The sequence below is a fragment of the Glycine soja genome, chromosome 4, assembly GCF_004193775.1.
Source record: "Glycine soja cultivar W05 chromosome 4, ASM419377v2, whole genome shotgun sequence".
NCBI classification, from domain to species: Eukaryota; Viridiplantae; Streptophyta; class Magnoliopsida; order Fabales; family Fabaceae; genus Glycine; species Glycine soja.
The window spans coordinates 18471883-18487647 of NC_041005.1; the positions used below are offsets into that span (position 1 = coordinate 18471883).

General features: G+C 36.1%; 1 protein-coding gene across 2 annotated transcripts in view; it reads left to right on the plus strand.

Moving 5' to 3' along the window:
- Nucleotides 1-4545: 4545 nt before the first annotated feature.
- The window catches only part of LOC114409483 (E3 ubiquitin-protein ligase KEG-like), a 29612-nt gene continuing 18392 nt past the window's right edge, over nucleotides 4546-15765 (plus strand). Inside the window, exons 1-12 of one of the 2 annotated variants that reach the window (XM_028372964.1) lie at nucleotides 4546-5869; nucleotides 6767-7129; nucleotides 7221-7451; nucleotides 7656-7781; nucleotides 7870-8206; nucleotides 8294-8451; nucleotides 8800-8957; nucleotides 10920-11041; nucleotides 11127-11261; nucleotides 12142-12266; nucleotides 12460-12564; nucleotides 12669-12902. In XM_028372964.1, the coding sequence (XP_028228765.1) occupies nucleotides 5073-5869; nucleotides 6767-7129; nucleotides 7221-7451; nucleotides 7656-7781; nucleotides 7870-8206; nucleotides 8294-8451; nucleotides 8800-8957; nucleotides 10920-11041; nucleotides 11127-11261; nucleotides 12142-12266; nucleotides 12460-12564; nucleotides 12669-12902 (2891 nt within the window). In that variant the 5' untranslated portion in view covers nucleotides 4546-5072. The remainder of the gene's footprint in view (nucleotides 5870-6766; nucleotides 7130-7220; nucleotides 7452-7655; nucleotides 7782-7869; nucleotides 8207-8293; nucleotides 8452-8799; nucleotides 8958-10919; nucleotides 11042-11126; nucleotides 11262-12141; nucleotides 12267-12459; nucleotides 12565-12668; nucleotides 12903-15765) is intronic. The other variant, XM_028372965.1, reaches the window with a different exon arrangement.

The window sequence follows — 15765 nt, forward strand, 5'->3', positions numbered from 1 at the left end:
ATTATTTCAAAGTATAATTATACTAAATATATTCTTTCTTTATACAATAATAACTAAAGTTTTCTTGTTAGCAAATTGTATTACTTGGATAAAAGAAAGTATAATATTTTGTAGTAAATTATATCTATAAATAAACTATTAATCTTTGAAATCATGAAAAATATATTAATATTTGAATCCTTCTTAATAATTCTACTTTTCATCTTGTGTAATGGAGAATAAATATTCTCTACAGATACAATCTTGAAAGAAAAACATTCAAATATAGAACTGAATAGTATAAATATTTTGTATTACCATAGTATATAGTTTTTGAAAATAAAATAATGATATCTTAGTTATTTCAATCAAAAGCCACATCCATTCATTCACCAAGTCTTATGGAGTATATTCTACAAGATTTTCAAGCTAAGCTTTTTTCCGAGTACCTTACCTATTACAACTTTTTGCTATGGTTCATCAGTCTTTTTTCTTTCTTTCTATAGAGACTCTAACAATAGGATATAATACATCATCTTCTTTTAACTTTTTTGTGGAAACTCCTCGTTTGAGCTAGATAGCTTTTCTACTTCTGTTCACAATCCATGAGAGTCAAGATTTGATTTTCCATTCACCCCAAACAAATATACTTTTATCATATTTTCTTTCCTTCCAACTTTGTCTTTGGAACCATTGGGAGGGACTTTTTATAGAAGTTCCATCCTTTGCCTTCATAAGTGGCTTGGGCTCAAGTGAGTTTGACACTACCTCTACTTTGCACCTCTTAAAGGGTTAACCTTTGTTGATCTTTATTTTCTTTAAGCTCCTGACAAGTTGGTTTTCCTTTTACTTATGTTAACAATAAAGAAATCCTATGGGAGCAAGAAACGCTAGGAGAACATAACATCATTCCCTATCTTCTATTAGTATTTATAACATCATTACAATAACAACTAAACATTTTCTATTAGAAGATTTAGTTACACAAATAAATGAATGTATATTTTGTAGTAAACTATATAAATTATTAATCTTTGAATCCTTCTTAATATTTTACTCTCCGGTTGTAATATGCATAGAGAGTAAATATTATCTACAAATACAATCCTAAAAGAAAAACAACCAAATAAATGAATATTAATCTAGTACAAAAGTATTTTGTATGACCATAGTTTTAGAAATAAAATAATAATATCTTTTAGACATGGTAGTGCAATACTTGTCAAGACAATTGTAGAATATAGAAAGACAAATGTTGATGTGTTAAACAAAGATGGAGATCTTCCTCATGTTTTTGCATGAATTGTTGATCCCCGGAATGTGTCTGTATCCTTATCAAAATAAATGTTAATGCGTGGTCACAACTAAGAGATGATTTGGAACTATTGTGGCTCACATTTATGCCTACCATTAAGGGTGATAAACAAACCAACACCCGAATCGAATCCGACATAACCTAGAAAAAGTATTATTTTATTTAGTTGATTTACAACTAGTAGATGGGTTAATAAGTTTAAGAAACAACATGTAACATGTTGTTATGGTTGGGTGCAAATTGATTTTATTATTTCATCGATACCTGAACCAGTCAACACTAGTAATAAAATTCTAGAGGTTTGATGAAGTTTCTCGAAACCCTCACATGTTGAAGACAACTTTGCACAGTTACACATACATCATAATAACATATGCTTCTAGTAAAAAGCAGATATGCTTCCCCCATGATGAAACGCATCACCAAAGAACATCAATTTTGGTACTTATTTTAATATTTTATTATTTTATTTTGTAGATGTGACTTTCGTAGGTCCATTCACTGTTTCAACACTCTAGCTTTGCTCCTTTGTTTTCCTCTTTCTTTTTCCTTCTATCTATTTCTTTCTCTGCAACACTTTTTCATTAAGTTTTTCCCCATGATACTTTCTTCTCCCTTTGTTCTAATGTTGATGAATAAATTATTTAAGAAGTTACATGATATACCACCAATTCATATATCAAAAGAATTGAGCTTGCATGTTGAGGGTACATTTGTGGGTGAAAAATTTTCAGTGGCCATTATTGGGATTGCATTTTGTTTATTAGTCGAATATCTGCCACAACCTATTTGCGTACCCATAAAGTTGACAAAGCTACCACTCGAAGTAACCAAACACAAGTTTGGACGAATTTGGCTTAGGATTTAATACACCTCAATTTGCTTCGGTTGAGGATATGCGAACTCAAACTCGATTGATGATTTTCCATACCTACCATGGCCAACTAGGCGAGCATGTTTGCCTAAATTGTACTTAAATGTTGCTTCATCATCATTAGAACCAAACAAATAACACGAGTTACTGTTAGTTGGATCTGATCCTGGATAATGGTGAGTCTATGAGATAGGAAGACTATCAACACTAAATTTTATAGACTTTCAATGTTTATTATTTACTGCCAAATTAGTGAGGAGAGCAAATCATTTGGGGAAAATGATAGAAAGGTAAAGGGGAGATAAGATATTCCTATTAATATGAGATGTTTTGCTTATTGTTTACGGCCAAACTCACATGTTATAATAAGCTCATTTAAATTCTAATGTGAGATATTTTGCGTGGTTATCTTATTATTAACTTTAGCTTAGATGTGACATGTGTATCCCTATCCAGTTATACAACTCCTTGTTTTTCTATTTTCTTCACCTTTATCTATTGTGTTATCATGGGAGGGACATGAAACTTATGCCATTTTATTATCTTTTCTTTCATCCTTGTTAGCATGCTTTTTGTTTGCAATGTCAAACCTACTCCAAAAGCATTTGCTTACATGTTACCTTCTCTATTCTTTTTTCCCCTCTAACAATAGTTTCATCAGCTACTTTGCTTTTCACAGTGGTTGAAATATTCAAGGTTTTCACTACATTGACATTTAGAGTCCAAAAGCATTCTCCTAACCTCCAAATGCCCTAAAACAACAATACGAGTTGTAGGTTTGTTTCTTTCTTATTTTCCATGTCCTTATCTTTTGCTAAAACATTTGACATACTTCTTTATGATGACAAAACCTACCACATGCAAACCACGCAAGTGCATACCTTATTATAACATTATAAATCTAATGATTAAAGTGAAAAATTTAAATCAACGTCTTGAAGAGTTCCACTTCAACACAAACTCAAGAGAAAAATTGTGTATATTGCAACTATAGATTTTAGTAGGATAAATAAGGATGTGAATCTAAACAACCATTCTTCTAAAGTCATTTTCAAAAATTAAAAAAGTAACCTTCCATCTTTTGACAAAGAACATAATGATATGTTACAAGCCATGAACCAACTTCAAAGACATGGCACAAGTCTTTCCAATCTTAGAACATAACCAAGAAATATTCATCATCCGGTCTATGACCTCCATTACTCCATTTAGCTTTCACATCTTATTGTGAATCTATTCTGCAAGAACTTGAGGCTAAGCTTCTTACTAAGCACATTGACTATCACATCCTTTTGCCATGGTTCGTAAGCCTTTGTTTTTCTCTTCTTTGAAGTCCCTAATAGTGAGACATAAAATATCTTGTAATTTCTTTGGTGGTAGATAACTTCTATTCTTCCATTTAGAGTTTGTGGAAGTCAAGATTTGGTTTGTCGTTCACCTTATGTAAATATCTTTATATAATATTTATTTCCTTTCTAACTTCATATTCATAGCCGTCGAAAATGAATCCTCTAATGAAGTTCCCTCCTTTGTCTCTACAAGTGGTTGAGGCTCAAGCAAGTTCACCACTATATATACTTTGACCCTTAGAGGGCTGGTTTGTGTTGGCTTGTACTTTATGCACTTGACAAACCAATATGCCTCTTTCTATGTTAGCGAGTAAGAGAAACCCTAGGAAAGCAAGTAGCCCTAAGAAAGCATAACACTCTTCTAAATCTTTTCATTATTTTAAAGTATATATATTTTTACCACATTTATTCTTTTTTTATATAATAGAAACTTAACATTTTTTTGTTAATAAATTAAGTTTATTAAACAAAAGTATAATATTTTATAATAATTATATCAGTAAATAAACTATTAATTTTTGAATCCTTCTCGGTAATTCTACTTCCCTTGCATAATGGAGAGTAAATATTTTTCAATAAATACAATCTTAAAAAGAAAAATCATTCAAATATGCAAATGAATATTAATATAGTATAAAAATATTTCGTATATCCATAGTCTTAGAAAATATTTATTTCAATCAAAAGCACCCATTCGTACAATGATGGCATCTTCATCACGATGATCACATCGTTTTTCCATTTTCTTCATGGAATAAAGGAGCATTATTTTTCGAAAAAGGAGTTTATCTAGGAAGAACTTTCACACCGTGCAAAAAGGCAGAAAAAAATAAAAGTGGGCAATGCATCCGTATAGGTATAGGAGCAACCCCAAATTTGGCAAGCACAGAACTCCAAGAACCTCTCCCTTTCTTGGCGACCACAACCCAAACAAAACCTAGTTTAAAAGAAAAATCTAGAGATAAAAAGCACCCACATAATAACAATAATAGAAATATTGAACCAAAAGAAAGCCTAAAAAACAAGGATCCCTCAAAATTATTCCACTTCTGTGAAGCAAAGTGATTTTGGTTTTGGGGGGTGGTGAGGTGTGTAGTGTAGTACTAGTTCAAGTACTTCTTCAAAGTCCAAAGCCACCTACATCATCTCTCTCGCCTTTTGTTTCCAACCTATCCACCTAAGGCCAAACCTTTCTCACAAATGGAAAAACCGCAACGAAAGAAAGAAGAAACTAATAAAAGCAAAAAAAAAAAAAGAGAGAAAACATCTAAATACCAAAATCCCCCTCTCAATTCATTTTCTTTAACTTTTGTTCAGCAACCACAACAACTTCTTCCCTTCTTCTCTTTCTCTCTCTAAAACCCTTTTTCTCTCTAGATTATTTCCTTCATCATTAGCTTAATTGATCAAGCTTTAGTCCTTTCGTTTGCTTCACCCCATGGATCTAACATTCGCACCTTAAAAGAGATCCTTCAAAGTTCAGTTCAATTTCGGATCAAAGTGGTGGCGTTCCGACACTGATAAATTAAAATTGAGAGAAGAGAGAGAAAAAAAAATGAAAATCCCGTGTTGTTCGGTTTGCCAAACGCGGTACAACGAGGAGGAGCGAGTTCCGCTTCTGCTCCACTGCGGGCACGGGTTCTGCAGAGAGTGTCTCTCGAGAATGTTTTCGGCGTCTTCGGACGCCACGCTGGCGTGTCCCAGGTGCCGCCACGTGTCCACCGTCGGAAACTCGGTTCAGGCGCTGAGGAAGAACTACGCGGTGCTCGCGCTACTCCAATCCGCCGCTGCCGCCGCCAACGGCGGCGGTGGAGGGCGGTCGAATTTTGATTGCGACTACACCGACGACGAGGAGGACGGTGACGGCGGTAGAGAGGATGAGGACGAGGAGGACGACGAGAAGCGGCGGCGGAACAGCCGCGAGTCGCAGGCGTCGAGCTCCGGCGGTGGTTGCGCGCCGGTGATCGAGCTCGGCGGCGGCGGCGGCGGCGGCGGCGCGCACAATGACCTGAAGCTGGTGCGGCGGATTGGGGAGGGGAGGAGGGCGGGGGTGGAGATGTGGATGGCGGTGATCGGCGGTGGTGGCGGCGGCGAGGGAGGAGGAAGGCAGCGGTGCCGGCACAACGTGGCGGTGAAGAAGGTGGCGGTGGCGGAGGGGATTGATTTGGATTGGGTGCAGGGGAAGTTGGAGGATTTGCGTAGGGCTTCGATGTGGTGCAGGAATGTGTGCACTTTCCATGGCACAATGAGGGTGGAAGATAGTTTGTGTCTTGTGATGGATAGGTGCTATGGATCGGTTCAGTCTGAGATGCAGCGTAATGAAGGGAGGCTCACTTTGGAACAAGTTCTAAGGTCTTTGATTTTTTTTTTTCCTTTTTAGATTTAGGAATCTTTTGTTTCTTCTTGTGGTTGATTAATCTTGTTGTGAGAAGTTTATTTGACTTGATAGTGACTATGTAGTGAGTAGACTGAAAGAAGTGTGGTGATTGTTGCGTTTGATTAGTTTAGTTTCTCTTGGTTTGTTTGATGAGTAATTGTTGTGGTTGCAGTTGTGTGATTATTGTGTTTGATTAGTTCAGTTTCTCTGATTTGTTTGATGAGTAATTGTGGTTTTAAGTTACGGTTTTGGTTGATTAGTTTATATTTTTCATTATGTGGTTGTTGCAACCTCAGTACTGCAATTTTTCAAGTGATGTCTGCAATTTGAAAACTTGATCAGTATTATCCAATGTTGTTAAATGGCAGCATGATGGCAGAATGACGTGGCAGATTTTTTGCAAACCCCATAGGAAATTTTGAAGGGAGGACCGCAATGGCGGAAATTGTGTGTTTATATGGCGAAATTTTGGCCTTCTGCCATGTTCCGCCATTCACCATTGATAACATTGTTATTATTGCAATTTCACTGATAAGTAGGAAGCACTACATTCTGGTTAAAATTTGGGGATAATGCAATGTCTAAGTAGGCTGGACTAAATTAGGTTGGTTTATTCAACGTCTAAAATTTATCATTTTACTCCTGCTTAGGTGCGTTTATGTTTGTAGAAAATGTGTTGTTATCATGTCTCTGCTAGTCATTAACTAACCAATGTTTGGAGGGAGACACTGTCTATCTATGTGTTTTTCTAGGCTGACTATGTGCTTTCCTGTTGGTTAGGCAGATAGAAAATAGTTGAATGAGTAATCCCATATTGCATTTCAATTTTCCATGATGCTATAAATAATGATATTAAAATTTTCCAAATGTAGATATGGAGCGGACATTGCACGAGGGGTTGTTGAGCTTCATGCTGCTGGAGTTGTTTGCATGAATTTAAAACCTTCCAATCTTCTTCTTGATGCAAATGGTCACGCTGTGGTTTCTGACTATGGACTTGCTACAATTCTCAAGAAGCCTTCCTGTTGGAAGGCTCGACCGGAGTGTGACTCTGCGAAGATCCATTCCTGTATGGAATGTATAATGCTCAGCCCACATTATACAGCACCGGAGGCTTGGGAACCTGTCAAGAAATCATTGAATTTGTTTTGGGATGATGGAATAGGTATATCTTCTGAATCAGATGCGTGGAGTTTTGGTTGTACATTGGTGGAGATGTGCACTGGTGCCATTCCGTACGTGGAGCAATTCATTCTTTACTCAACTTTTCGTTCTTATGTTCTTCCAGCTTTTTCAAATTTCTTAGTGCAAAATCTGGTTGTGCAGTTGGGCAGGTTTAAGTGCTGAGGAAATCTATCGAGCTGTCGTTAAAGCTAAGAAACTGCCTCCACAGTATGCTAGTGTTGTTGGTGGTGGAATTCCGAGGGAATTGTGGAAGATGATTGGAGAGTGCTTGCAATTCAAGCCATCTAAAAGGCCTACTTTTAGTGCAATGCTTGCAGTATTTCTCCGTCATTTGCAGGAAATACCACGCAGCCCTCCTGCAAGCCCTGATAAGTAAGTCTGTTAAGCAAGCTATTATTACTGTGACTGCATCTTCTGTGTTGGTTTTGACAGCACTTGATTGAGAAGTTAAGGCTACTTACGGTTTTTAGTATGGAAATGTGAGCTTCAATAGGAATGAGCCAAATGCACAGTTGTCATTGATGTTCAACAAACAGCAATTGTCTTATACAATGTTATACATTTATGTGGATACAGTGGCTTAGATAAGGGCTCTGTGTCAAATGTGATGGAGCCTTCCCCAGTACCTGAAATGGAAGTTCCTCAGCAAAACCCAAACCATCTTCATCGACTTGTGTCTGAAGGAGATACTGCAGGTGTTAGGTTAGTTGGTGTCACGGCACTTCTCATCTGAGCTTGCTATTACTTAAACTTTATCATTTCATTCATTTGCTATGTATTTCTTGCTCAGAGATCTTCTTGCAAAGGCTGCATCAGAAAATGGCAGCAACTACCTATCGTCGCTATTGGAAGCTCAAAATGCTGATGGTCAAACAGCTCTTCACTTAGCTTGTAGACGTGGTAGTGCAGAACTTGTTGAGACAATTCTGGAGTGTAGTGAAGCAAATGTTGATGTATTGGACAAAGATGGAGATCCTCCTCTTGTTTTTGCATTAGCAGCTGGGTCCCCAGAATGTGTTTGTATCCTTATCAATAGAAATGCTAATGTGCGGTCACGATTGAGAGATGGTTTTGGCCCATCAGTAGCTCACGTTTGTGCCTATCATGGTCAACCAGATTGTATGCGGGTATGTTTTTCTTAAATTATACTTAAATGTTTCTTCTTGTTCTTCATTAGAACTATATTCGTCTGAGTTTATGTGGACAAATATCAGGAATTACTATTAGCTGGAGCTGATCCCAATGCAGTGGATGATGAAGGTGAATCTGTTCTGCATAGAGCAATTGCCAAGAAGTACACAGACTGTGCTCTTGTGATATTGGAGAATGGAGGCTGTAGATCAATGGCCATCTTGAATTCAAAGAATCTGACGTGAGTATTGTCTTAGATTCAGTTTTCTTTATAACTTGGAATTTGTTTGCCATGTGTGTCAATCAGTATAGAGGTATGACAACTGATCTTAATTAACTGGTTGGGAAATGCAACAATAGCTTATGTATTATTCCACAGGAAAGACAACTTTCCTGAAGTTGTCATTTTGTCATCAATTTTAATTTTCACGTTGGCTATCGTCATTCTTGGAATTTCAGATTTTAAAATCTAGGCTGGTTCTGTTCAACAGTTACAATATTGTAAACTATTTCATTTATGTTAAATTGATATTTTGTATCACATGAATATATAATCAATTAATCACACAGTTTTACTCTGGTGTTGCAGACCGTTGCACCATTGTGTGGCAATATGGAATGTTGCTGTTGTGAAGAGATGGGTGGAAGTTGCTACTTCTGATGAGATTGCTGAAGCAATTGACATACCAAGCCCTATTGGCACTGCCTTGTGCATGGCAGCTGCTTCTAAGAAAGACCATGAAAATGGTATCAAAACTTCATTGTTTGATAGTGATTTGAACATTTGGCTATTTTTTTTATTGTGGTTTATTTATTTATTTTTATAATTTAGTGCATCTAGAAATGCTTCAATATTGGCCATATATCAATTTCAAATGGTTTAGATAACAAGGAGTGTTGAAATTGTAAGTTTTAGGTATAGAGGAATAGATATATAAAAGAATTAAACACTGAAATTATATTAACCTAGTTGTATTACAATGTATTGATGTTTTTCAAACCTAGAGCACTAACCCTTCTTTTTTACTAATTATGAATTTGTCATCCTAACTAATTAGGGAAACAAATCATGATAAGATGAAATATGGTAACCAATCCTTAGAGATAATGAGATGATAGTGAAAGTAATCCTAGAGGATAATTTAAAATATGATCCAATATTTTCATATTATTCACAAAGAGAATCACAACTGTAGGATGTTAAGGAATCCTCCACTTCACCTGATCTGAGAAAATTTTCATGTTCATTATTGGCAAGTATTATGTTGTCTGCCGAAGGTGTAATAGATCTGAGATAACTAAGAACAAAATTCTAAAATGTTTTTTAAAAAATTAGCAAACCTGCCCAATCTCTAGTGGCATACTTAAATTAGTCAGTCACTGGCTAAGCATCAAAGGGACAAATATATTCTATCCCATAAGAAGTTGAGAAGCACACTGAGACTAATGCATGCATTCTACGCCAATGATGAATACACCAACGAACTGCTAATGCCACATAATTTATACTTCCTCATTGACAAAGCCTTGATCAAGCAGAACTTGTTCCAGAGTAAAGGTCAGGACCTATGCTTCCAATGAACCCTAGCATATTATTCCATGTGATGGGTGCCTTATAGTGCAAGTGCTCTTTTGGATCTGAACTGGAACTGTGCATAAGACATCTGATGCTGGAGCTAAGTGAGGCCTAAGTACTACAAAAAATCATCTCTATTATTTGGATTAATTACCACTGTCCAAAAGAGAAAGAAGCTTGTTTGACCCCATGCTTGCTACCCGGAAATCATAACTGCTTATTTTAAAACTAGCTTACACTTTTCTGCCAAATTCCATAATTTTCGCAAGATCGGATAGTTTTCAAGAGCTATATGGATGGGATGTTGGAGTCATTATTTAACCATCTATCTTAAGTAGTTATCCTAATCTTACCTGTCCCTCACACATTTTCATTGAAGAGTAATTAATGTAATGCTATATAAGGCTTATTTCCTTATTTAATATAGGGATAGGATAGGAGTCTTATCGTAATAGTGATATTTGGTCTGTAGTTGTACTGTTGTAGCATTACTAAAATGTGCTTAATCTAACTCTGCGTAAATCAATGTTAGCTCTTTGTATTTATGCGTCATAACAAATCATTATCATTTTATATAAAAAAAATAAAAGCAAGAGTTGAAAAGTTCAAATTCTTTCTAATATAAAAGTTGAAGAGCTGTTACAGTGACAAATAAATCCTTGCTTTCTAATTTAAAAGCTTTAGTGTTGTACCTAGAAGGATTTATTTGTAACTGTAACATGATGACTCTGTTCACCTGCATTTGGAGGCTGCTTTTAATGTAGCAGCCATGGCGATAGCAAAGAAGACAAAGATGAAAAGGGAATGATGAGTTGGCAGAAATCTGATTAGGGAAAAAAATGGGTCTTGGGTCATCTAACCCGACCCAACCCACTCTTAAATTATAAAAGCCTAAAAACCAACTCAGCCCTCAACCTGTTCCTTTTTTCCCTTTGACCCCTGACTGTTTGACAATACCTCTGTATTGCAATTTTATCTCTGCGCACATTTATATGGCGGATTTTCAGATGGCCGTCATAGTCCACCACCCGTCATCGAGAACACTGCTTCTAATTAGTACTTCATTTATGCTATTTAGTCTCTTTAGCAAAATAGTTGAATTGTCTAATCTTGTTTGTTCATGCCAAATATAGAGGGGAGAGAACTGGTGCGGATATTGCTTGCAGCAGGAGCTGATCCATCTGCTCAAGATTCCCAGAATGGGAGGACAGCTTTGCATACAGCTGCTATGACTAATGACGTGGACTTGGTTAAGGTAAGTGAATGAGCTTCTTGATTAAAATGATTATTAAAATAATTTTTTGTTGCTAAAAAATGCACATTTTGGGTATTTTGAGTAGGTTATTTTAGGTGCTGGGGTTGATGTGAACATTCGCAATGTGCACAACAGTATACCTCTTCACTTGGCCTTAGCTAGGGGTGCAAAGGCATGTGTTGGACTGCTTCTTGATGCTGGAGCAGATTATAATTTGAAGGTTTTCATCCAAGTCCCCATTTGATCACATATAAGTATAATTATAATTATAACTAGCAGAAAGATAGCCATTGTTATGCTTGTCTGTCCACATTTTTTGGTTACGAAGAGGAGAATGAGAGCCATTAATTTCTAACGTAGCACTAGTCCAAAAAGAAAACTGAAATTGGAGTGTGTAATTACAGTACAATTGCATTAGTAGCAGTTTATGGGTAAAATGGCTCAAGAAATGTCTACATTAAAAGTTGGTATCACTTTTATATATTGTTATAGATGAAATAGAAATTTCAATATGCTATTTTGCTTTGTGATTTCTTCTTTTTCCCTGATTTCTCGTATAGTTTATAAAACTTTCTATTTACTACATTAGATCTTTATTATATGACATTTATTGCTGAGTTCAGTATCTGATGTAGCCATTCTTTATTATTTGAGTAATTTAAGCTTAATGATAGTTAATACCATTAAAGGTGGTTGGGGGGTAACAAATCTAAGGAAAATGATTTCTATTAAAATTCAATAACCCAGTAAGCTGGAGAAGACATAGAATGAATATTAAAACCATTTTAGTAAGTTTATATAATTGACTTTTATTCTGAAATGAATGGTGAACTATTGATTTAGTTGTGGGCATATGCTTGTTTCCATGGACATTGAAACAGTATTTGTATATATTTGAACCTTTTGCACTGGTTATATGTACGACCCATAATAAGTGTGTGCAACTTATGTTTAGCTTATTAAAAAAAAACAGTTATGTTTAGCTTGAATTTTGTTTACTTAGTAGAAATAATTGGAAGTTGACATGTTCCCTGTCTTGTGGAAGGAAGCTTTGCCGTAATGTCCTTGTCAGCTAAGGTTCTAATGTAACTTAATGTCAGGATGATGATGGTGACAATGCTTTCCATATAGCAGCAGAGACAGCAAAAATGATTCGTGAAAATCTTGACTGGCTTATTGTTATGCTAATGAAGCCTGATGCTGACATTGAAGTTAGAAACCACAGGTAAGCCACAGCTAAGGGCACTGTATTTTCATTAAGTTGTAATTATTATTTTTGAACATCATATACATATCTAAAATATTATTGTCATAACTTTGAAACTGCATTTAACTGTTGCATGTTAGTCCTATGTAACCTATTAATGACATTGAACTCCAATGACTAATATGACTGATGGGGTTATGTTTTTTGACAGTGGCAAGACACTACGTGACATTTTAGAGGCTCTCCCCCGAGAATGGTTATCTGAAGATCTGATGGAAGCACTCGTGAATAAGGGAGTTCATTTGTTTCCTACAATGTGAGTGGAAGATATTATTTTCTAGTGTTTCTTGTTTATGATATTTATTGTCTATTGATATGTGGCTAATATGTTTAAAAATTTGTTTATTGATGACTATATAGATTTAAAGTGGGAGACTGGGTGAAGTTTAAAAGATCTGTCACAACTCCAACACATGGATGGCAAGGTGCTAAACCAAAGAGTGTTGGTTTTGTGCAAAGTGTTCCAGACAGAGATAATCTCATTGTTTCATTTTGTTCTGGAGAGGTTCATGTTCTTGCAAATGAAGTCATAAAAGTTGTTCCATTGGATAGGGGACAACATGTACACCTGAAAGAAGATGTAAAAGAGCCTAGGTAAAATTTTACATAACTGATACACCTTTTTTTTGTATTTAATGGCTTTATGTTATGTGTCTAATGTTGGGGAGTTTCTTTGATCTTTGTTAATAACAATTCTTTTGGTTTATCATGTCTTATTTTGACTAGAAAATTGGGTAAACTAACTAGTTGCAAAGAACATTTGGTTTATCATGTCTTCTTTAGTAAGTGATGTGATCCTTATTAGGAGCAGATCGCTTGGTAAAGGTCAAGGAATCAGATGATGCCACTTCCAGAGATGGAAGATAAGTCAAGGGTAGACGCCACAAGGGTTCAACCTTGATAAGTTTGAGATTGGTTCAACAAGGAACCCAGAGAGAAGCTCTCACAAAATACATGTATTTTCTCAAAATGCCAAAAGTTCCCTTTTCTTCAAAATGAGTTCAATACATATAGTGTAGCTGAAGTGCAGCTGAAAAGACACCAATTTATTTAATTAAAATTACAAAAATAGAAAAAATATTCGATATGGGCCTTCAAATTATTTTGGGCCTTCAGCAATCAAGATTCTTGGGAGTGTCTCTGGGCCTTCCTCCTTCTTCATTTTGGCCTTGTCAAGTATGATTGTTACCATTTATTGGAGGGTATCCTTTGACTGTTTGGTCCTATTTCTGGTCATAGGTCCCTGTAGTTTGGCAGCTTTAGGATTCTCATCATTCCCTCTTTCTTGAAAAGCATTTGCCCCCAAATCTTCTGAATCACTACCTACAACAAATGGAGTCAAGTCAACAACATTAAAAGAGAAACTTACTCCATACTCACTTGGAATATGGATCTTGTAAGCATTGTCATTGATCCTCTCTAGTATTTGGAAAGGTCCGTCTCTTCTAGGTTGAAGTTTGGACTTCCTTTATTCAGGAAACCTCTCATTCCTCATGTGTACCCAAACTCAATCACCTGGTTCAAGTACCACTTTCTTCCTATTCTTGTTGGCTTGCTTGACATAGCTTTCATTCTTCTTTGCAATTTGAGCCTTCACTTGCTCATGCAATTTTTTTACATATTCAACTTTTGCCTGTGCATCCTTATGCTTAAAATAAAAAATGTTTGGCAATGATAACAAATCAAGAGGAGTCAAGGGATTAAAACCATACACTACTTCAAATGGAGAGTGTTGTATAGTGCTATGTACGACCCTATTGTATTCAAACTCAACATGAGGCAGACATTCTTCTCAACTCTTTATATTCTTTTTAATCACAGCCCTAAGAAGAGAATTCAAAGTTCTGTTTACTACCTCAGTTTGGCTATCGGTCTGAGGATGACATGTGATGGAAAAAAGAAGTTTTGTTCCAACCTTACCCCATAATGTTCTCCAAAAGTGATCGAGGAACTTGGTGTCTCGGTCCGAAACGATGCTTCTTGGTAGTCCGTGGAGGCGCACCACTTCCTTGAAAAATAATTCAGTAACATGGCACACATCATCATTTTTCTTACATGGTACGAAATGTACCATTTTTGAAAACCTGTCAACCACAACAAAAATGGAGTCCTTACCATTCCTCATCCGAGGCAAACCTAAAACAAAATTCATAGATAAATTAGTCCTAGGATATTCAGGAATAGACAAAGGAGAATAAAGACCATTAGGCATGACTCTAGATTTTGACTGCTTACAAACAATGCACTGTTCACAAAACTTATGCACATCATGTTTCATATGTGGCCAATAAAAATTCTCTTGTAACATGTCTAAAGTCTTTTGAACCCCAAAATGTCCCATTAATCCCCCCTCGTGGGCTTCTTTCACAAGTAATCTTCTTATGGATCCTTTAGGCACAACAAAAATGGAGTCCTTACCATTCCTCATCCGAGGCAAACCTAAAACAAAATTCATAGATAAATTAGTCCTAGGATATTCAGGAACAGACAAAGGAGAATAAAGACCATTAGGCATGACTCTAGATTTTGACTGCTTACAAACAATGTACTGTTCACAAAACTTATGCACATCATGTTTCATATGTGGCCAATAAAAATGCTCTTGTAACATGTCTAAAGTCTTTTGAACCCCAAAATGTTCCATTAATCCCCCCTCGTGGGCTTCTTTCACAAGTAATCTTCTTATGGATCCTTTAGGCACACATAATCTTTTTTCTTTGAACAAATAATCATTATGCCAAAAGAAACCATTTTGGGCAGTATGTACACATGCAGAATATTTAGAAGCAAAATCTGGTTCATGGTCATACAATTCTTTAATGTGCTCAAACCCAATGAATTTAGTTTCAAGAGTAGAGAATAAAGCATACCTTCTTGAAAGTGCATCAGCAACTACATTGGATTACCTTTCTTGTGCTTGATCACATATTGAAATTTTTCAAGAAGCTCCACCCACCTGGCATGTCTCTTGCTCAATTTACTTTGTCCCTTGAGATGTGTTAGGAACCAAGAATTGAAATGAGAAAGAAAATAAAAGATTTTATTGACTAGTAAGAAAAGAACAGAAAATAGGAGAGAAAATTCTCCTCCAAGGGTTTCCTCTTCACAAAGGATTTCTCCTTTCATAAAGAGCTAATGCTCAATAAATCCCCCTCTCTCCTATCATTCTTCCTTTATTTATATCTAATAAATCCCTCTAACTAACTAACTAACTCATTAGTAGTCTAACTATATTAACTAACTCTTTCTTCTCCTTATATCCTAACAATACATCCTTCCTATAAATCAACCTTGTCCTCAAGGTTGGAATCTGAAAACTAGAATTGTACACTGAAACTTCTAAAGTTTTGTTTGATTGCTGGAAGACAACTGCACCCCTTGTAGCTTAATTGGGAACGACCCACTGTCCCTGCATGCAAACTGAGGTCTAGTGGCTTCGGTGGTGGGAGGGACAAGG